At 48.7% G+C, this 22,613-nt stretch overlaps 1 protein-coding gene across 1 annotated transcript in view; it reads left to right on the forward strand.

Annotated features, from left to right (window-relative positions):
• The window catches only part of PLXNA4 (plexin A4), a 455,015-nt gene that overhangs the window by 70,228 nt on the left and 362,174 nt on the right, over window positions 1-22,613 (forward strand). Inside the window, exon 3 of the mRNA XM_021936279.2 lies at window positions 13,498-13,680. Within this exon, the coding sequence (XP_021791971.1) occupies window positions 13,498-13,680 (183 nt within the window). The remainder of the gene's footprint in view (window positions 1-13,497; window positions 13,681-22,613) is intronic.

The raw sequence follows: 22,613 nt of genomic DNA on the forward strand, positions 1-22,613 counted from the left end.
ACTGACTCACACCTGTCAAACCCCAGTAGTGGGAGCAGAGGGCAGAGGCTTCCCGCCTGTCTGGAAATAAGACACTGGAGTTTGCATGGTACTTGATGGTTAACAAGGGCTTTCACACACCTTTTCTTCTCCCGACAGTACTGTAGGATAATGGAAGGGCAGGCATCCTCTGCAGTTGAGGGAACAGAGGAACAGAAAACTCAAGTGTTTCACTCAAGGTCATGTCATTAGTAAACTGAAAGCTGTTCTGTATCCTAATTCTCAGCTTGGTGCTCTTCTCGTGGTGTTTCACAAGAGTGTTCTAGCAGTGTCCGGGGTAGGCAGTTCATGGTGCCGGGATTGCCTGATATTGGGGGGTATTTGTGATCCGGGGCCCTAGAGTGCTGAGCGCCAGTGGAAGTTCCCAGTCGCTGTGAGGCAAGAAAACCTCTCACATTTCCAGAAACCTCTCATTGAGAACCATGGCTAGACCCAGCTTCCACTTGACTCTGGGGTTTACCCACCAGCCCTGTGCAGTCCCACAAGGGCCACACAGGCACAGGAGATGGAGCTTTTCCTTTTTAACTCAAAGCTCCCCTTCCTGCCCTGCTGTGTGCATGACTGGGTGGCGACGGAGGTCCCCTTCCAGGTGCCATTCCTTTGACTCACTGGTTTCCTAGGCATGGCAGTCCTGAGCAGGAGACAGGGTCACCCCCTTGGACTCAGGCTGGCCTCACGTCCCAGTCTGGATGGTCATTCAGGTTGATCTGGCGCCTGAGATCCTGAACCTCCACGAAAGTGAGCATCCGGAATGGCCAGGCAGGCATCCCAGGCTCCGGCGCCTGGTTTCTGCAGGTCTTCTTGGGGTATTTTCTTTTCCCTGTCAGCAGGAAGCACAGGGCTCAGACTCGATGGGGTTGTATCCTGTTGTTTATGGCATTAGACAAGGCGTGCTCTTTCTGCTCAGCTCTTGTCCTCTCTAGACCGGGAACTCCTCCTCTTCCCTGCACCATCCCTCCTCTCTCATCTCCGCTACACTTGCCGCACACACCGTGGTCCATGCCACACTCATGTCCCAATAAATGCATGCATCAAAAATCTCACACAGTGGTCTGAGTGCCCACCTCTCATGGCCCATGACCCTGTACTCCAGATTTCTTATTTAGCACTGGGTGCCTGACATATCACAGCCCCAATCTTTATAGAATCAAGTCTTCCCACTCTCTCTTGGAGATGGCTCCTGTCTCAGGTATTTAGGTGAAAGGCCCACCCACCTCCCTCTTTTTGGTCAGCAGGGTTTGCAGTGAAAGTCCCATCCCAGCCTAGTGTGCATGGTGCTTTGTGTGACAGGTGGCTGAACCCTGGGGGATGTGCTGGGTTTGGCAGGAGCAAAGTTAAGGCTGGCTTCCTAGGCTGGATGTACTCCCCCAGGATGCCCATCCTGGAGGCCACTGGGTCAGCGGGGGGTGAGGCGGGACCCAGGAATCACACAGACTGAATTTTAACACAGACGGCTGCCAGGAGAGCTCAGCACAGAGTTAGGGTTGAGGATGTGGGGTCTCACAATACTGAGCTGTGGACTGCATGTCATGAGCCCAAGCACAGTGGCGTGCACACCTGTAGCACACCCACATGCACACACCCATTCTCTCTGTCCTTGATGTCTGTCCTCCTCATTGCTGTCTGTCTGTTGCTTTCTCTGCTTCTCTCCTCTTGCTCACTCACTCACACTCCTGGTGCATAGTCCTCTCTTAGCCTTTCTCTGTCTCCCTCTTTCTGTGACTTGTTCTCCCTCACCCCACACACTGTGCTCAGCAGCAAGTACAGTGAGATTCTCTCTTTCTCTCTCACACACACACACACGCCTCATGCAGTATGAGATAGCCCTGCCAAAATGGGAAGCTGGACCTCTTGTTCAATGGGCACATAGAGCAGCCCTACTTAACAATCCAGATCTGGATTTCTGGGCCTTCCTTTCAATTCCTGTCATCCTCACAGGGTGGCGTCTTGGCTGGGTTACTGGTCTGGGAGTCAGGATCTTTGGATCTCAGCCAGTCCCAGTTTGTGAGATGTCACTGGGCAAGCAGTTTCCCTTTTGCTTTGAATCACACATTTTATCTTCAAGAAGGAGATGATAAAAAAGTATCCTTTTAATAAAGAGTACGGAAGCTCATAAGGAAAGAGAAATATACAGATGTTAATAATGATAGACACACACAGCCCCTTATATTCATAGGACACTCTAACATCTTCATAGTGTCATCCTGTGTCTCCTCCTTTAGTTATAATAACCACTCAAGGGGACAGAAAGGGGCATAATAATATTGTAGTGATTTCATGCTTAGAATTTTTTTTTCTTCACCAATACCTGCTTTTGAGAGATTTGGGCTGTGCTTAAATCAGGTGTGATGTTTGGTATCTCAAGCCCTAGGATGTGCTCCAATTGCCTTTATTATTATTATTTCCCCATTCCCTTCCCCTTCCCCTTCCCCTCCTCTTCCTTTTTCTCTTCCTCCTCTTCCTCCTCCCCCTCCTTTTCCTCCTCTTCTTCCTCCTCCTCCTCTTCCTCTTCCTCCTCCTCCTCCTCCTTCTTCTTTTGAGACAGTGTTTCACTCTTGTTGCCCAGGCTGGAGTGCAAAGGCACGATCTTGGCCCACTGCAACCCCTGCCTCCCAGGTTCGAGTGATTCTCCTGCCTCAACCTCCCGAGTAGCTGGGATTACAGGCGCACACCACCACAACTGGCTAATTTTTGTATTTTTAGTAGAGACAAGGTTTCACCATGCTGGCCAAACTGATTTCAAACTCCTGACAGGTGATCCACCCACCTCAGCCTCCCTCCAATTGCCTTCCTTTCTATATAGCGCAGATTACGAATGATAAGAGAATGCATTTGGACACTAAGACACGTTTTGAGCCAGTGCTTACTGCTGTTACCTTCATGTGTCCCTCAGTTTTGTAAGGCGGAAGGGAAGGACTGCACATCACCACATCAGGCTTGTTTCTTTTATCAAGAAAGTCAGTGGAGAGAAGGAAAAAGAGACAACTGAGAGAGCTCTTCTCCATCCGGTCTCTCAATTTACACGTTTTCCCTAGTATGTGTGGCCCTATGGGCGTGAAATGGGGTCAGTGGGAGAGAAGCAGCCCACTCCCTTCCCTGGTCTCTGTGTCATTACTGTGTCTCTGTCAGTGTTCCAAAATATAATGGGATTTGTTCGACTGATTTATCCCACACGCAGGCAACATTACCCAGACCCACACTCAGACCTGAGGAGCAAGAGAGGAAGATACATGGCCGTGAGAGTGGGGCTAATAAAATTTATTTCCACTAACGAGGGAATGACCTACCCCCTAACTCAGTCTGGGGAGCAGGGCCACTGCTTCCCAGCACCCACCAGAAAACACACAAACTTAATCATCGTGGCGTTCCTCACTTCAAGGACAGCCCTTGTGGCAGCTGAGGCTGCCTGTCACAAACTCTGGGAGGGAGAGTAGGATTTGGGATTGATAGACTGGTGGCATGGGATTTATCTGCCCCTGACAGGTAGCCACTGGGGTTCTCTGGAGCTAAAGTACAAAAGGAGAGAGGTGGCACCCCAGTAGGTTTTGGTTGTTACCGTTCGCAATGCTGAGATGCTTCCCTGGGATTTCCCATGGGTCTGGTGTTGGTTGCTAAACCAGCCCCCAGTGATAATGCCATCTGCAGAATTACAATTCTCTTGGTAGACTAGCCTAGAGCTCTGGCCTGTCCAGACTATCCCCAGGTCATTGTGCCATGGCCCTGTCTGCTTCTCAGAGAGAAGAACATGAGGCTCTTGGCAGCTAAGCTAATGAGGAGAAGGCTATGGGTTCAACCCTTAGGATTCTGAGCTGAAGCTTGTCTTTGGCTGCTATGCTCAGCAACCCCTAGAAGGGGTGCATTGCTACAGCTCGCTATTGGTTACAGCCTGGCCTGCAGAATGTGTGCTTGGCTTAATGCCCCTCTCCAGGGAAAACTGCTCAATTTAGTGACATTAGTTCCCCATTAGAAGGATAGTTTGTTTTCATGATGAATGAAAGATCACTGAGATATCTGGTGGGCTTGGGCCACAGATGGTCCCAAAACACACATAGAAACTTCAAAATGAGTATTGAAAGAAGTGTTGCTTTTAGCAAATGGCTTTCATCGTTCCATAGGTAGTTAAATGCCTTCATTTAATAAATATTTACATGAAAATCCCCAGCCCCACCTCCTAAAACACAATGACTTTGTATCCTGTTTTGTGGTCTGCTCTCCTTTTTGGGATGCCCAGAAGCAAAGCTCTTGGTTCTTGAGAACTGGGGCCATATGATAGTCCCCACTTATCCTTGGGAGATGTGTCCCAAGTCCCCCAGTGGATGCCTGAAACCGCAGATAGTCCTGAACCCCATATATACTGTGTTTTTTCCTATGCATACTGTCATGGTTTGGCTATGTCCCCATCCAAATCTCATCTTGAAGTCACATGTGTTGTGGGAGGGATCTGGTGGGAGGTAATTAAATCATGGGGGCAGGTCTTTCCTGTGCTATTTTTGTGATACTGAAGAAGTCTGACAAGATCTGAGAGTATTATAAGGGAGTGTTTCCCTGCACAAGCTCTCTCTTTTTGCCTGCTGCCATCCGTGTAAGACATGACTTGCTCCTCCTTGCCTTCTGCCATGACGGTGAGGCCCCCCCAGCCATGTGGAAATGTAAGTCCATCAAACTTTTTCTTCCAAGTCTCAGGTATGTCTTTATCAGCAGTGTGAAAATGGACTAATACACATACATACCTATAATGAAGCTTAACTTATCAATTAGGTACAGTAAAAGATGAACAGTAATAATAATCATAAAATAGAACAGTTGTAACAATATACTGTAGTAAAAGTTATGTGAACATTATCTCCTCTGTCTCTCTCTCAAAAATTTCTTATTGTGCTCTACTCTCCTATTTTTGGACAACAGTTGATCTGAAGCTGCAGTAACTGAAACCATGGAAAGTGAAGCCAAGGATCAGGGGAACTGCTGTAATTTGTTGAGTTGTTTTTCCAATGCCAAGACACTTTTCTATAAGGCCCTGCAATGATGGGTTTGTCTAACTGGGTTTTTGTGACTGTGGCTTGCTGGCTCTCCCTCTGTTTCTCTTACACATTCATTTTCCCTACAATCTCATTGAAAAAGACACCAGAAAGAATCATTCTGAGATGAAGCATTAGTAATTGAGTGTATGAGCCCTCACTCTAGCACTGTTTCCATGGCCTGTGCTCACAACCAGGGTGCAGGGGTCAAATTTCACCTGTTATAGGACTTCTCTGGCTTGCTTTCAAGAGACTTCAATCTCATAGGGCCAGTGTGGGTCATGTGCCTGAAGGTCACGTGTCTGAAGGCAGACCTTCCGGGGAAGGCTAGAAGTCATAAAAGAGAAAGTTTAGGCATTACAGTGAAGCAATCAGAGGATTGGATAGTCAGGTCTTTTTGATTTCTTCTTTGTTACAGAAATCATCACTCAAGCGTATGGAAATATCTTATAGAATAATAGCCTTTCTGAGGAGCTAAATCTAAGCCCACTAGAGACTCCCAGAGATATTTCTACCTCCCTGTGGACACTCTCCACTTACCTCTACCCCTGAGGAGGTAGTGGGGAGTAAACACGGTGTCATCTCAAGGGGTGGATGCATTTTGTGTATTTATGAGCACCTTAGGGGTCAGCCGTCATATTTGAGATATGGTTCCCAATAAGTGGGTGATCATTATCTCCCTGTACTGCAGAGCTTTACAACTGGAGCCTGCATTTAGACATGAGCTATTACAGCTTATCTGATCAATATCTCCCTTTAAAAAGAAATCCCACATGTGCAATTCACTGATTCCCCATTTCCAGTGGAGGTGTGCTATGGTCAGCTCCCAGGATATGTGTATGTGTGTGCATATGTGTGTGTGTGCGCACATGTGCATAAGTGTAATTAATGGGAAGAAATTTAGGGCTGCTCAACATGAAGAATATAAAGACCTTTTCTTTTCTGTATCAATAGGCAGCTCATGGGCTTCCCTTCTCTTTTTCTCCTAACTTGAATTTCTTTTCAAAATGTCAGCTCTCACTTTCCTTTGGGATGCACAGACCCAGGAAAGGAAGAAGCCCAGCTTGGGTGAGTGGTCAGGGGCCTCCTTGGGAGTGGAGAGTTGGTTGATTCTGGTTTCTGGAGATGGCAGAGCACTCATCCCTGGTGCTGGGAAAAGAAGTGGACACGTAGGCTCTTCCCCAGCAGTCCCCTGCCTTTCTCTGATCCTGGAATAGATTGTCTTTGTGACCACCCTCTAGCAACCCCAGAGGAAACACCTGCTTAAGATCAGTTTTTTGGCCAGGTGCGGTGGCTCATGCCTGTAATCCCAGCATTTTTGGAGGCCAAGGAGGGCAGATCATGAGGTCACGAGTTCAAGACCAGCCTGGCCAACATAGGGAAACCCCTTCTCTACTAAAAATAAAAAAAATTAGCTGGGTGTGGTGGCAGGTGCCTGTAATCCCAGGTATTCGAGGGGTTGAGGCAGGAGAATTGCTTGAACCTGGCAGGGGGAGGTTGCAGTGAGCCAAGATTGTGCCACTGCACTGCACCCTGGCAACAGAGCAAGATTCCATCTTAAAAAAAAAAAAATCAGGTTTTTTTTTTTTTGTTTTGTTTTTTTCTGTCACCACGAATTTGGGGCTTTGGTACCTATTTTCTCAGCAACCTGATAGGTAACTAGGGGAGGCACCTCACTTTCCAGGCTCTAGTGTCCCCTTCTGTAAAATGGGGCTGTTGGATTTTATAATCCTGAATTATTTTCCACATCTGAAATATGATGTGCAAAAGAAGGGTAGAATACTGTTTCATAAGCCAGAGAACTTGGACGTGAGCCCAAACCTCGCCTCGAGCCCAAACCTCGCCTCCTCCTCAAAGTCATGCCTGCTCCCCAAGGCAGTTGGTGGCCCACTCTCTGGACTCCCCCAGGCACATAACTGAAGCAGGGCCCAGATGGCTTTGTCCAGTCATGGCCCAGGCTGTCCATCCCTGCACTGGGAAAGAGGCAGTTCTTTGGGGCATGAACTGAGACTTTTTCATCTTTATATTCTTAGGGGCTCACCTGGTGCTTGGGGCTTAGTAGGTTTTTCATAAATGTTCTTAAGCAAATTAGTAAGTGAGGAAAAGTAAATAGCATTGTCTTCATCTAGTGCCTGTTTCCCTTGCTGAACGCAGGGAGTTCCAATAGCCCAAGGAACCAAAGGTTGGTGGAAAAAGGTTGGTCTAAAGATCCAGTTGGCCCCACCATGGGTGAGCTTGGGAAAATCTCTGATGTCTTCTTACCCCATGCAATGGACAGGAGTGGGGGCTTCCCAGCTGTGGAGGAGCATGAGGCTAGATGATACTTTTCCATTCAGGAAGGGCAGGAGAGCTGGTTTTCTCCAGACGAGAGAAATCTTCTCTCTCCTGGACCACAGGAGTTGCCCACAGAGTAATGGGAAGACCAGAACTGATTTTGTCTTCCATCCTGGGACTCAGAGATGGCTGCTGCTGCCCCAGAGCAGCAGGGCAGGTACATAGGTGGCTGGAGGAGTTGGGTGCATGGCTCATCCCTGCTGGTCACCTGGTCTGCCTCTTCAGGATCAGCTCAGGATGTTTGTAAACAGTGGATGCCTGCAGTAAGAGGGCAGCCTGTGGCTATGGAAGAGGCTGTGTCCCAGAGCTAAGCTAATTGGCCCACGGGGGGATGGACCTGCTGACCTTTACCTCATTAGCACTGCATTTGGCCACTGAGCTCTGGCTTAGTTCTGACCTTCCCATAATAAGGACTCAATGTGAGGTTTCTGCAAAGGTGGGGCAAGCCAGGGCCGGGGCTAAAACAGCTTCGCTTGGCAGAGGAGGTGCAATCAGGACTCACACCAGGGGCTGTGCAGGCTGGGGTCAGGGGAGGATGTGGGGATCAGGGGTCCACCCCGCCTCATCACCTGCGACCTTCAAGATGGATTGGTGTGGCTGTCAGAGTGGGTGATAGTTGGTTCCTTAAGAGTGTGTCATTGAGGCCTAGGGTTGGGGGTGATGTCTGGGGTTCTTGAGGAGATCCCCCCACTGTTCCCCAGGTCTACCTCCTCCTCCAGCCCTTCCCAGGGAGTCTCCATAGAGACCACTGGACACTTCTGGGGTGGTTGGGCAGTGGCTTTGCAGCTTTGCCCCCGGTGCCTGTGGAACTGCTGGAGGAAGGACACTGTCTGCATTTAAAATCCCCTTTTCATGGAGATGATAGAGTTTTTCAGAGTGCCAGTCTCTCTGCAGAGTGGGAGCAATTTCCCTGTAATTGGTAAAGTAACCGTAACTGCTCTGTCATTTGTATGTGGCGACACGTAATTGCACGGTAACCTTTGCCGCGGTGCACGAGGGAAGCGCTGTAAGCTATTAGGTTGTAATTCGGAGTGTCAGCTCCAGCTCCCCACGCCACCTCCACCACTGCCACACTGTGTGGCAGCCCCTGGGGAGGCTGCTATGGGGTCTGTCTGTATCCAGGTCCAGCTCAGGGTCCTGCTCCCGAGTGGGGATGCTACGCACCTGCTGTGTTCTGTAGTGCCCTCAGCTAGGAAGGGCCCTCCATGGTGATCTAGGCCAGTGCTTCTCAAACCTTAGCAAGAGGAGGTTGGAATCACCTGGAGGGGTGTGAAGACGAAGATGTCTGAGCCCCCACCCAAGGCTTTTTAATCCAATATGTCTGGGGTGGAGCTCAAGAATGTGCATTTCTAATGAACAGCGCTCAATCTTCTGGATCTGAGACCATTCCCCAGCTCCTGCATTCAATTTTGTGACCAAATGTCTATCTGATTCTGAAAGATCTTTGGGAAGAACTACCTTTGCTATTTCATCTTCACAACATTAGCCCCTTTAATCTTGATGACACCTCTGAGATAGATACCATGAATTTCCTCAAAGATGCTGAGACCCACAAAGGTCATCTGACCATCTAATGACAACAAACAATAAGAGTGAACACTCCCATAGAACTAAGTGTCAAACATTGTTCTGTATGTTTTAAATTATTTAATCCTCACCACAGTACTATAAAGTATGTACTATTGTTATAATCCCCATTCTACAGGTAACAAATTAAGGTACAGAGAGGTTAAGTGACTTGCTCAAAGTCACACAGGATTAAGTGGCAGAGTTGGGATTCAAACCTAACAGTTCTGGTTCAGTACTGTTAGCCACTGTGAAACTCAGGCTTTAATTTATCCCATCTATCCACCCATCCATCCATCCATCCATCTATCCATCCATCCCTCCATCCATCCATCTACCCATGCACCCACCCACCTATCCATCCATCCATTTAATATACATATATTAGCCTACTATGAGCCAGGCACTAAGCTAGGGGTACAAAGATGCATAAAACACGGTCCCTGTCCTTGAGCTCATAGTCCTTGGAGCACAGTGGATCAGCCATCTTAATTTGCACCCCATGCATTCTATGAGGACATTTGAGCCAGTGAAAAAAAGATCCAGTGTCCTCCGGATAGGGATCCAGGCAGTGTGGCCCTCTCAGGGCTTCTGGGTCTGTCCACAGGGTTGTCCAAATGGGTTCCATATACATTCTCATGTAATGGGCCCGTATTTCCTTTCCTTGTGAGAGTAGAGTTGCTCTCTAATAAACAAGTGTTATCATAATCATGGCCAAACATTTTGTGTATTTGTGGAGTGACAGGAGGCCGGCCTGGGCCTAGGGCACGACTGGGCTCCTGAGCATAGCAGAGTCCGGACCTGGCTCCTCTGGCTGTGGCTCTAATCTCACTGTTAATGGGGCCCAGAGGAAGGCCCAGCCAGGGCTGGAGCAAACACTCTCTCCCCCCATCACCCGGGGGCTCAGGAAGCCACACCAACCCTCACCTGTTGAAGGCTTTCACCAATTAGCCTCCCCTTCTTGGGCCCAGGCAGCCCTGGCATCTCTTCCCTACATGTCTACCTCCCAGGTCTGCAGGCCCTGGGGATCCTCCCTCCTCCTGCTTCAGGTACTGTAATTAGCTGGTGGTTTCAGCTCAGACCCAGCAACGCATACGGTGTTTGCAGTGCATGCTGTGGTCGAGAGGCATGCTAGGGCCACGCCCTGCAGCCATTCTACCCCTGTTCCAGGCAGGATTTCTATACACGAAAAATCAACATGAAATATCTTACACTGAAGTGCTTCCCAGCTCACCAGGTGCCTTCGCTCCTACAAGCTTACCCACTCTATAGCCAAGGAAAGTCAGATTAGAGAACAGTAGGAACAAGTTCTGCAATTGGGAAGCAGCTGAGCTGCCATTTGAACCCAAGTTTTTCCACTGTTTCAATCTTAAAAATCCCTCCCCCATCACCCCAGCCTCGAGGCAACAAAGAGCAGGGCCACCTGCTGCCACAGCTGGGGGACCTCAGCAATCATGCAGACCTGGATGGTGCTTGGTCAAAGGCCTCAGTGGCACCTGTATCACATTCAAAGAGAAAAGCCAAGCCATGGGGAAACTTAGGGAGAAAGCTGCCATTGTCCCAGATCTCGCCTGGGCTTCCTGCTGCATGAGGTTCTGCAGAGGAAGACTGTCACAGGCCCCTGACTTTCTGGTGAGTGAATGATGTCACTGGCCAAATGTATACTCTCCTTTTGTACATGGCTGTTGATGTGCTTGTGTTGTGCTCAGCCGAGGGGAAGAATTGTATTCAGTAATCCTGACCACTCAGAAATGCAATTTTGGGAGCTGAGAGGCCTGAAGCCTCCTCGGGCTAATGAGGCCTATGTTTGTGGCAGAGGTGGTGGGGAACTGTGAAACATGGACTTCCTTTCTCCCTGCCTCAGTGTCCCCACCCTGTGCAGTGTGAACAACCATTCAGCCATCTCTACTGGGAAAATGGATCATAACGGGCGAGGTACAGACTTGGCGATGGCAGAGGTCCCTGCAGCACAGTTTAGGCCTGAGAAAGTCGGGGATGCGAAATCCTTGTGAACCAGAGCGGGAACATTCAAGGGCCACGAGGACGCCTAGCACCCCAGGCTGCCCTCGGAAGGCCTGGCAGGTTGCCGTGGTCATATCCAGCAGGGACAGGGCATCGTCTCCCCTTTGCCTGGATTTGTCCTTCCTCTCTTCTACTCCTCCCTTTAACTCTCTGCCTCCTGTCTCCTTTGCCATCTCCTTATTTAGGGAAGAATGGTAAAGATCAGACTAAATCTTGAATACTCCCTTGTAAATTTGACTCCTATAATTTTTTGTTTGTTTGTTTAGTAGAGACAGGGTTGGTCTCGAACTCCTGACCTCAGATGATCTGCCTGCCTCTGGCGGGATTACAGGCATGAGCCACCATGCCTGGCCAATAATTTAATTTTTCTTTTTCTTTTCTTTTCTTTTTTTTTTTTTAAAGGGAAGGGGAGACAGTTGTGTTTGGCCTGGGCTGGTGGACCAGGCCACGCAAGAGAGGCCAGAGGCTATCAAAGGCCTGGAGAGCAGACGTCTGCTCTGCACGAGGCCTGCTCGGGCTCGCCCATGCTCTCCCCATTTTTACTCTGGCTGTCCCTACCCTGTAGGAAGATGGGGAACGGTCTGAGAGGCTTCCGATGTTCAGCAGGTTGCCTTCTTTGGAGGGACAGTGCCCGCACCTCTTCTGGGAGGGAGTGGAGGAGCCTGCTGGGGCCGGGTGAACACCTGTGGCCTGATTTCACACTCCCTGGCAAGAGCCTGCCTGCTGTTCTCCAGATGCCCTTTCCTTTGCCCAGATTGAAGCCTTTAAAAAAGTGACACCTTGTATTTTATTTCACCCCTTTCTCTGCAAAGTCCAAAGACGTTTACAGGCACGAGTGCAATAGGCTTTATGGTAGCCCATCAAAAAGCAGGGATTGTTTCCGTCATCTTTATAGAGCAGAAAATAAAAGCACAGGAAAATGGAGTAACTCTTCTGAGACCACATAGTCCTTCCAAGACACGGTGGAAAATCTACCCCAGAGGGGTGTGTGCCAGACCCAAGCTGCTTGTGGGGAGTGCTAAGGGGTTTTCACCGGCTACTGCCAGGGTCTTCACCACTCCCCAGCACCACAGAGCCCAGGTGAGACCCTCTGTTTCATGGGGGACCTGATGGCCTTGTATAAAAAGGGGAGATTCCACTGGAAATACAGTGGGGGAACTGGCCCCAAAGCTTCCTGACTTCTGAACTTATGCTTCCTGGAGTCAGGAGCAAGTGAGTCAGGGTCAGTGTCTCAGGGATATCTGAAGAATATTCTCTTTAAGGAACACTAGTAGGTGTTCCAGTCAAAATGGTTTAGCGGCTGGGTGCAGGGACTCACACCTGTAATCCCAGCACTTCGGGAGGCTGAGGGTGGTGGTTACTTGAGCCCAGGGGTTTGAGACCAGCCTGGGTAACATGATGAAATCCTGTCTCTACAAAAAATACAAAAATTTAGCCAGGCATGGTGGCACATGCTTGTGGTCCCAGCTACTCGGGAGGCTGAAGCAGGAGGATCGCTTGAGCCTGGGAAGTCAAGGCTGCAGTGAGCCATTATCATGTCACTGCACTCCAGCCTGGGTGACAGAGTGAGACCCTGTCTAAAAAAAAAAAAGAAAAAAGGTTCAGAGAATAAAATGTTTAGGAGAGGCTGAGATAAGGTTAAACATATTTTTTCTTAAAAATACTTTCCAGACCTTTCACATAACTAATCGTTATGAATCTCTTAGATGGTGTTAAAAGGCTTTCTAGAAATTTGCCTGCGGAGTCCTTTTGTGTAGGGCATATCGGGGACCTGGGTTTCCATGGATGGCACTTTGGGAAGTGCTGGTGTAGGCATGGCAGGGCCAGGGCTGCCCCTCTTCATAATGCTGTAAAAGAGACAGGGAGCCTGCGATCGGAGCTCGTAAAGTACCAGCTGTGGCACATTGAGTTGAATCAGCACCTTCCTTCCCCCACTGCTCCTTTCCCCAGCTGACTGCCCGCACATGGCTCTGTTGTGATGGTGCTACTTACATGCTAATGTTTTCCGTTCCCTAGTCTATACTTTTGAGTCCTTATGTGTGTGTCTGCTCAAGATATGGAGACCACATCCCTTTTCTGTATAGATACGAAGACCACATTCCTCTTTGTGTATAGATACGGAGACCGCATCCCTCTTGTGCCTGAGCAGAGTGGCCTGGAGCCCTTGCTCATCTGGGCTGACCCAGGGCTTTTCCACCTGAGGATGATAATGATAATAATGATGGACAAAGCTCCCAAGATGGTGCTGGGAGGGGCTGGAGAAGAGGCAGAGACACAGATTATGAGGAAAGGAGACCTGGGATCTGTGTTTTTTGCCTTGTCCCTGCACCTGCCCACTCAGGTGATTCTTCACAGGTCACCTAGTTTCTCTGGAGTGATGTTTTTCATGTAAAAAAGAGGGATTGTTAGCAGAGGATTAATCTCTAAGGATTCTTCTACCTCCATAGTTTCCTGACTTAATACCTCTGCCAATTTCCCTGACGCTCCCTTCTAATTTTTCTCTTTTTAAAATTTTCAGCTCTTAACCATTGATGATAACTTCTGTGGCCTGGACATGAATGCCCCCCTGGGAGTGTCCGACATGGTGCGTGGGATTCCCGTCTTCACAGAGGACAGGGACCGCATGACGTCTGTCATCGCATATGTCTACAAGAATCACTCTCTGGCCTTTGTGGGCACCAAAAGTGGCAAGCTGAAGAAGGTAGGAATGAAGTGCAGTCCTTTTGATTACTGTGAAGACAGTCTGACCCTCCTGGGCTGGAAATTATCTTATGTCTTTTCACTACCTTGGGCGTGTGGGCAGGTGATACAGTTTGAGCTAAGGAGATACGCTGCTGTTGAGGTCATGAGGATCATCTTGTCCTTTCTCTGCCTCCGTGCTGAGGTTGCGGGGTGAGTGTGTGGATTCACCTCCTCCCTAGAACTGGTGTGCACATGAGAGGTGTCAGACCAGCCTTGCAGGGTTGTTCTAAATGGCACATACTGTGTTCAATTTGGGCTTGTGCCTTTAAGGCAAAGGCTTTGCTAGGTCTGAGCAATTGGGGAAGGTGGGCAGGGGGAAGGGACAGTCCTGTTCCCCTTGCTTCAGCCCTTCTGGCTGCTGCATCATCTGGAATGCATTCAGGGAACAGAGGGAGGAAAGTGCAGACCTGTTAAAGTCGCAAATGGGGCCCAGAGCCAAGTTGTGGGCTGAGAAAACCACAGGTGCAATGGGAGCATGGAAATTGCTTCTGGTGAGGTCAAATGGTATGATCTGGGGACCTGACCTTTCCCCTGCACTTTCGGAAGCTGGCAGGTTCTGGGGTCCTGGGTAATCTTGGCTCATCAGCTGTGTTGGGAGCAGTCATCCACCGAGGGATGTTCTGTGCTCAGGCTTCTCATCTCATGAGTTGGAGCTGGCCCTACAGCACATGTCCTTCTTGATTGGGTTAAAAGCCCTTCTAAGATGGTAGGCAGGAGGTCCTGTTTCCTGTTGGCCAATAATTGCATTTTAGTCCTTTCCCAGGAAATATTGGTGATTTCATGTGGAGTTCTTGCTTGCTTTATTTTGGCTTCTCTTGGAGTTCTCTGGACATTGTGTGATTCAGATTGGGTAAAGAGGCACTGCCTGATTGAGACTGAGCCTTCATCCCTCCATTTCCCTTTGCTGTATTTCTGGCTCTAGCTCTGGATGGTCAAGAGGAAATGTTCCGGGCATATTTAGAGGACTATGCCTATTTTACCATCCTACAGTGTAACAGCCCAGCAATCATTTCTGTTGGCATCTCTGTGGACTGGTGGTGTGTCTGGAATGGGAGCATGCGGAGGACAAGAGGTGGGCACCCCAGAGTGTGTTTGTGACTTGGGAACTTGTGTGTGGAGTAATTCTATGGGTGATGATTGGGAAAGAAAACTGAGCACTGGGGAAACATCATGGTACTCTGCAAGAATGGTGTCCACGAGGTACCACGCAGCCGGCGCTGCCTAGGAGGAAGTAACCGCCTAATTTGAGTGGAACGCATTCAGTGCCGCAACCAAAAACAGCAAAACACACGTTTAAGAACTGTGTTTCATAATTCATTGCAAATAATTCTATTTCATACTTCCTTTCTGTGAAGAAAATGGTAAACACAATGGAATCTTTCCTTGCTGCCTCAGACTCCTCGTGAGTTTTGCTCACATAATGAACTGAGTTTTGTGGATGCCCAGGGAAGATGCTGCGAGATGTGGGCATGTTGTCCCCACACAGCTCCTGTGTCTGATTGTTGCCCCCTTCCCAGGTCTTCCTCTTATGCACTTGGCCACTCATCACTTCCAGTTGCTGCCAGGAATCCTGGTTGACTTCAGCACCTTTCCTCCTCCCTCATTCTGCGACTTCCAGCTTTGGTAGGCTAGGAAACCAGATTGCCAAGCTTACTGAAATTGTGTCTGACAAGCGTCAGTCCACACTGAGGAGAGAAGTGTGTGAGCTTTTGGGTAGGGACTTCAGATGGCTCGATTCTTCAGTAGGATTCGGCAAGTTTGGTCTGCTGGAAAAGTGAATTCTAAATACAGGGGACATTACTATGTACAATTCATGCACTGAGACCTGCTTCACCTGCTGCAATGGGTGAATGAGCACTATTGAGAGTAAATAAGTCAGCAAGGCAGTATGGGGGATGCTTTAAGTCTTTTCTCCAGTGAGCTCAATCTCAGTGCAATGGAGAAGCTAACTTCCTGCCTTGCTCTAAAACAGTCCTACTCACTGAATTTCCTACCAGCTGCCAGAGGACCATTTACTAGCTGGCAGGATGGAGTAGACCCTGGATGAGGATTTGTGTGTGTGTGTGTGTGTGTGTGTGTGAGTGATTGTCTGAGCTGGTTGGGCAGTGAATGTTATCAATGAAATGAACATGGAGAGTTCAGTGCACATAACAAAACAGTTATTTTCTCTTGGAAAAAGGAAGGTGTTTCCTGTCCATGGATGCATTGTAAACCCAAGACAGTCAACTTGCATTTTTGTGCTGTTGGTCCAAGGTTGGGTTGAGGCATTTGGTGGCTGGTGCTCTCTCACCTGTGGAAGCCTGTCCAAATCTGTTCCCCGACAGGGAGGTCAATCAAGTGCAGCACCGTGAGTGTGGAATCAGGACACCCCCAGGAGCCTGGGCCAGCAAGGCGCTCAGAGACGACCCTCCTGAGGCAGGTGAGGACAGAGCCCAGCAGTCAGGCAGGCAGGCAGTGACAGGCGACACACGCAACACCCCACCAAGAGCCTGGGGCTTCATAAACCGTGGCTGGCATTCCCATCTTTTACTTTGGTGGATTGATGTAAGAACAGTTCTGTTTCAGCCACCTGGGATATTCTATCTAATTTCCAGAGCAGTGCTGGGGCTGGTGAGGCATAAATGTTTCAAAGGTAAGAGCGCAAGGGTCAGTTGCGGGGAATGAGCCTTCAGTCCTCCTGGGGAAAGCCAGGCCACGGGGAGGGGGGGGAGCCAAACTTTCTGCTCTGCAGGCTCCGAGTGGCAGCCTTTTAATGGTTTTGCTCACGCCTAGCTCCCGTGCCTGCAGACTCAGCACAGCTGGCCCAAGGGAACAGTCTGAGTTGGGAAAGGAAGGCTGGGCCGCCGAGTCTGTTGTTTGAAATAATAAAAAGCAAAAGTGACCCGTTTATTTATTTTTTTCCGAACAATAGAATTCCCCACCCCCGTTCACTCACTAAGCACCACTCCCCTTTCCTTGTAATAATTCCGACTCGCTTTTCCCAGAGGTTATCAGGACCACAGTCACCTTTTGGGCAGAGGCCCAGCCATGACAAGTTGTGAAGCTGCAGGAGGATTTTGCTAGAATTTTTGCAAGCAACTGAGGCCAGGGCGTGAAAATAATGGAAATCATACTGTAGCCATAATTATAGAGTTGGTTTCTCTGAGCCCTGTAATAATCTCCTGTGTGTATCAAGGCTTTACGGTATGACAAGAGACTGGAAATGGGGGTAGGTGGTCAGGAGACAGCTTAGGGGGGATGCTAAGAGTAAGGATGTTTGCTGTGGGTTTCAGGGGTCCAGGAGCTAGACTGAGCTATCTGTGGGCTGCCCTCAAAATTACTGACTTTTTATTTTGCTTGAAAGGCATGAGTCCCAATCATTTGCAACCTTGTCTTTGATGACCGTGATTTCACTCCTTTGGTGCACACATCACATGAAGCAGGGGGAAAGGAGGTGAGGAAAGTACCAATTTTAGATGTCTTTGATGTTTTCTGATGTGTGTGAGTGTTGTCATGGTATTGGCAGCCTCTTCCTGTGGTGAGCTTTAAGGGTATGTGTGTAAAGAAATATGACCTATAAATGCTACAGTCATGAGTAGGTGTCTAGGAACTTAGCAATAACCTACAGACTGTTAATATTTCCACTATAGGTAAAAATTGTAAGGCAAATGCCATCTCGACTGGCTTTAGGGCCAAGCAAACCTAAACCTTTGGTTTGAGTTGGGACAATCAGCTCAGTGTTGTCTCAGAAGCACAAGATTTCTTTGCTTGAATATTTCTGCTGAAATCCTTTCCCTCTCTCTCTTTCTCTGCCTCTTGCTTTCCTTTCACTAAGCGATCATTTTTATGGCTGCTGTTCAGTGGTGAATTACTGCCTGACATTAGTGGGAGAGACTAATGTTCATTGTGAACCAAAACATCATAAACTTCCACTTGAGGTGCGATTGCTCCTCTCGCTGGTGATTGCTTCTTCCCTGGATGTTCTTGCTAGGTTAAACTGTTTACACCTAGGGGGGTGGAGCGCTGTATGGATGTTGGTTAAGTCAGGCTGGCCCTGCTATTAGCCTGTTATAGGACATGCATCCATGTGTCTGTGCACAGACGAATCCGTACCAGCCTCTCTGAGTAGGAACTGGGTGCACGTTCCCATGGAGAGGCGATAGGAGTATACAGTACAAAAATCATTCTTACTGGGAATTGTCATGTAGATTAATTTAATCTTCCTAAATTTTTTGGCTCGAGCCTGTTTTAAAATTAATTTGCTTGTGTTCCCTAGACCCTCAGCACAGGTCCACAAGGGGAAATCACCCAGGAGTGGATTGGAATGGAGGGAGACCCACCTGGGGTGAACATTGCTTCTCAGGAACAGATGCTGTGTGTGTGTCTTCAGTGCTCGAGTCACAAAGCAGTATCAGATCAGAGAGTCCAGCCCCTGCTTTGTTGCTTCCTAAATGTACCTGGGAATTCTTCCTAAAATTATTCTGGAAATTTGAATTCACTTTAACTAAAAATAAATATTCATAGCACAGAAAGCCCTGCAGATGGATAGAAGTGTCAGGAAATCAAATGGAGATACAATGTTGGAACACCAAATAGAACAGGAACCTGCGGTTAGGGCAGAGGGCATGTGTATTTGATACAGGGTTCGGTCAGGTAGTTCTGTTGTGCTACATGTTTCTCCAGCCCAAGCTGCCATGGGCTCATGTGTGATTGATCACAAGCAGAAAGGGAAAGAAATACAGAAGCATCAGGGCTGACCGATTTCCATGTCAGGAAAAGACCATCTATTTGCTATATTGTGTCTGCGTTTTCCATCCCTGGTTTTGCAAATGTTAAACCTGCATAGACCTTACCCTGTGCATTGTGTGAAGGGGAGGCTGAGGTTGAAGAGCTCCAGGCAGAAGATCCCACAGGTGTACCAGCAGTGCCACCCTCCCTCCTCTGATTTCACGTTCAACCACAGACAGATGGTATTCTGTCGTTAGTCTTTCCAGCCTGGGAATTCTAAGACTGGCCCTTCAGACTGACCTTGCCTCAGACCAGTGCATCCGCTTCTCAAGGGCCTTCCTCCTACCTCGTTTCAATCTCTTCTGCTGTGTTTTAAGCTTTCTTCCCAAGTTGAACTCAGTTAATAAGAAGAGCAACTAAGCTGGTTGATGTCCTCTTGGACATATTTTATATTCTTGAACACTATTAAGCCCTCACTCAATCACCCTTTTGATATAAGTGTGGCCACACTGGCCTTCTTTTCTTATCTTTTTCCATTTCTCACTATTCTGCCCTTGGGCCCACCCACCTTCCCTGCATGTCCCTGGGGGATCTCGAGTGGTCCCTCTGTGCTAACCTGAATAAGCCCGGGGAGGTATTCTCATCATGAAGTTTCTGCTGCAGCCAATAGCGAGGCACTGTTGCATTCTCCTCCTGGCTTCCTCCTGAAACACACGTTGAGATCCCAGCAAAGAGTTTCTCCGAAACACTTGTCATTCTGTTTTCCAAGTGATCATTGCTGGTGCACATGATTTAAAGAGATCGTCTTAAATGAGCTTTGCCAATTCAAGATTTATTGATACATGTGCCACTTTTTTTAATCATATGTGTGTATATATATACACACATTGGTATAGAAAGATCCTGATCATAAATTAAAATGCAAACACATTAAAATTGAAGAAAGTGCTGCAGAAACACCCCAAATCATAGAGCGCATTCAGTCAGCTGATACACAAATGTCAGACACACTAGAGGAATTTATCCAGTGACACATGCAATTGAAGTAAAATATTGTGCTTTACAAGAACATATCATTAAAATGAAAACTAGCAGCATATCAGGAGTCTGGCCATGTAACCAAGACAACAAAGATAGGAAAGGATGAAAGACATGATGTACAGAGGAAGAGGGAGGAGGCAGAGGCAAGAAGAGGGAATGAGCCCCCAACCATAAGTGGTCCTTTTACTGCTGGGCTCACACCTGCTAGACTCTGGATGGGAGGAGAATAGAATCTTGAAGACTCCCAGAGAGGGTAGAGCCAGAGGAGGTCTTTGTTACCAGCAATTGCTATGATTTCCTCAGCCACTTTGATGGGGAAGGCAGTGGCAGTTGGAACGATTCACAGCTCACCAGTTGATGTTCTGATTGGGGGTCTGCTGAGAGTCCATACTTGTTCTTAGGGAACTTCCTGGGAATGTATCTACTGGGCTTGCTTATTGGTGATATGGTGCTGCTTTTCCCAGCAGTTCTGGCTTCTCATGGATGTATGCATGGTGACTTTAAAAGAGGTCTCTTGGCTGGACACAGTGGCTCACGCCTGTAATCCAAGCACTTTGGGAGGCTGAGGCAGGCAGATCATGAGGCCAGGAGTTCAAGACCAGGATGACCAACATGGTGAAACCCCGTCTCTACTAAAAATACAAAAATTAGCCGAGCATGGTGGCGCATACCCATAATCCCAGCTATTCAGGACGCTGAGGCAGGAGAATCACTTGAACCCAGGAGGCAGAGGTTGCAGTGAGCCGAGATCATGCCATTGCACTCTAGCCTGGTCAACAGAGCAAGACTCCATCTCAAAAACAAACAAACAAAAAAAGGTTTCTTCAAAGCTCCCACACTCACTCCATACCTTCTCTCCTGGCCCATGAGACACAGGTGTGTTAGTTATCAATTGCCGTGAACTACTCCAGAACTTAGAGTCTTTGAACAACACTTACTATTATACATACAGTTTCTGTGGTTCTGGAATCTGGGCATGGCTCTGCTGGGTCCTCTGGCTTTGGGTCAAGGTGTGGGCTAGGGCTGCAGTCATCCCAAGGCTAAAGATCGGAATGGGGAAGAGTCTACCTCCAGTGTCCCTCCCAGGTTTGTTGGCAAGCTTCAGGTCCTCACTTGAGAGATCCTTGCATTGCCATGTGGGCCCCCCCATGAGGCCACCTACACAACAATGTGTGAAGCAGCAGGCTTCTCTAGAAGGATGTCTGAGAGATGGGAGTGAGAAAGAGGCTGAGTAAGGTGCAGGCCTTTGTCATTTTGAAACCTGGTTTCAGAAGTGACACCCCATCCCCTTTGCTGTATTCTGTCTTAGAAGTCAGCCACCAGGTCCAGCTCACACTCCAGGAAGGGGCTCTATAGGTCATGAGCACCCAGAGGTGGGGATCACTGGGGGCCATGTTGGAGGCTGCCTTCTACACGAGCGCTTTGTTTCTCAGCCATTGAGGGGACTTGAACCCATACTTTCAAACTTCAAGTTCACTTTTGGTAGCATGGAAAAGGACACAGCCTTCCTCAGGAACACCAGTGGCCCAGGCACTGAATCCTGTCTTTTGACTTGTGGCTTTGCTTGTGCAAACACAGTAGAGAATCCAGAGGATAAACAGGAGGCTGTGAAGCAGTTGCCACACCCACAGGACCAGGGGTGAGGAAGCTTCCTCAGCAAGGTGGCCTGGGGGCTCAGCAGGCAGTCCCAGGTGCTCTGTTCATCTAGAGAGAGGGCAGTGCTCGATGATGGACAAAAGACACTTAGATTTTGAATCAGTAGCTGCCGAGAACTCTGTATGTCCATGGAGAATCCATATCTTCTGCCTTTGGCCTCTGTGGGGAGGCCCCCAGCATCTTAGGAAGGGGTTGTTTTCTTAGTGTTTAGGGCTGGCAGAAAAGAGGTGATGCAGAGGGAACTACCAAGCTTTGAACACCGTGTAGGCACCAGGATTGTTCTAGATGTTTTCACATGTTACATTGATTGTCATGTGTAATCTTCAATTTTTTTTTTTTTTTTTTTTTTTTTGAGATGTTACACCTTCCATGTAAAATGGAGGAAAGGGGTTGGGTAACTCCCCAGAGGTCACACGGTCTAATCTGAGGTTGTCCTGGCCCTTTATGGAGTAATATCATGGACTCCACCTAAGGCCCGGCTCCTGGGCTGTACGGTAGGTCACCTCTCCGATGGAGGGAGGAGGTGGTGGCTGGGCCTCTGGTACCTGCCTCGGAGCCTGTTGCTCAGAACCCTCCTTTCATTCCCTCTGTCCCTGCCCTGGCTCAGGTCCTGATGTCCATGCTAGGGTGGTTGAAACTGATTTTCCCCTCTTTAATCCATCTTCCTGGGATGGATTAAAGAGGGGAGCACTTTAGGGACAGGAAAATCAGTTTGGATGGATCCTAGATGGCAGATTCAGCTTCCTAAAGCAGTTCCAATCCTCTCACCCTTGTCACTAAGAAAAACAAAACTGGACTTGTCTCACCCACCCTTCCGTAGACCCTTGCCACTAGTTCTGCCTGCGTGGAAGTGGCCCCAACATGCTGAGGACTCAGGTGCCCGACTCAGCCATTCAGCCTCAGCTGGCTGCCTCGGCCTTCACGTTTTGAGTCCTCAAGGGCCCTGGCTAAATTTAAATACCGAGGAAGAGGCTCCCACCTGAGAAACGGGAGGGGACTCCTGCCTCCGTGGCTGTTCTCACATCACCAACCTGCCTCCATGGGCAATTTCCTTCTCCGAGGGCAATTATGCCAGAGCTCGGATCCCACAGCCGAGTGGGAGGTGGCCATGGGGAGGGCAGGAGGTTTTGTGGGAGGCAGCCGAGCTGTGCTTTTCCACTTACCCCTGGTGAGCTGCCTGGGACAGACTGGGCCTATCTTTGTCTTGGTTTCTCACTGGAATTGTCCCTCCTAGAACCTATGGGACTGTGTGCTGTGGTTCTGGGTGATTTTTCCTGTGATGGGTTATCCATGGTCCCTCTCTTGGTGCATTTGGAGGATGACGGCTTCTCCCTAATCACGGGTCATTATTGCTTTGCAAGCGCTCTGGAGCAGAGGGCCTAATGAGCCAGTCTCCTTGTTACTCCCAGTCACCTGGAGCACCTGTCGCCACCAGCACATCCAACCTTCTTTTTCCTTCTAAGTGTCTAGCCCCCAAACCTGAGCTTC

This window comes from Papio anubis, chromosome 4 (genome assembly GCF_008728515.1).
Source record: "Papio anubis isolate 15944 chromosome 4, Panubis1.0, whole genome shotgun sequence".
Lineage (NCBI taxonomy): Eukaryota > Metazoa > Chordata > Mammalia > Primates > Cercopithecidae > Papio > Papio anubis.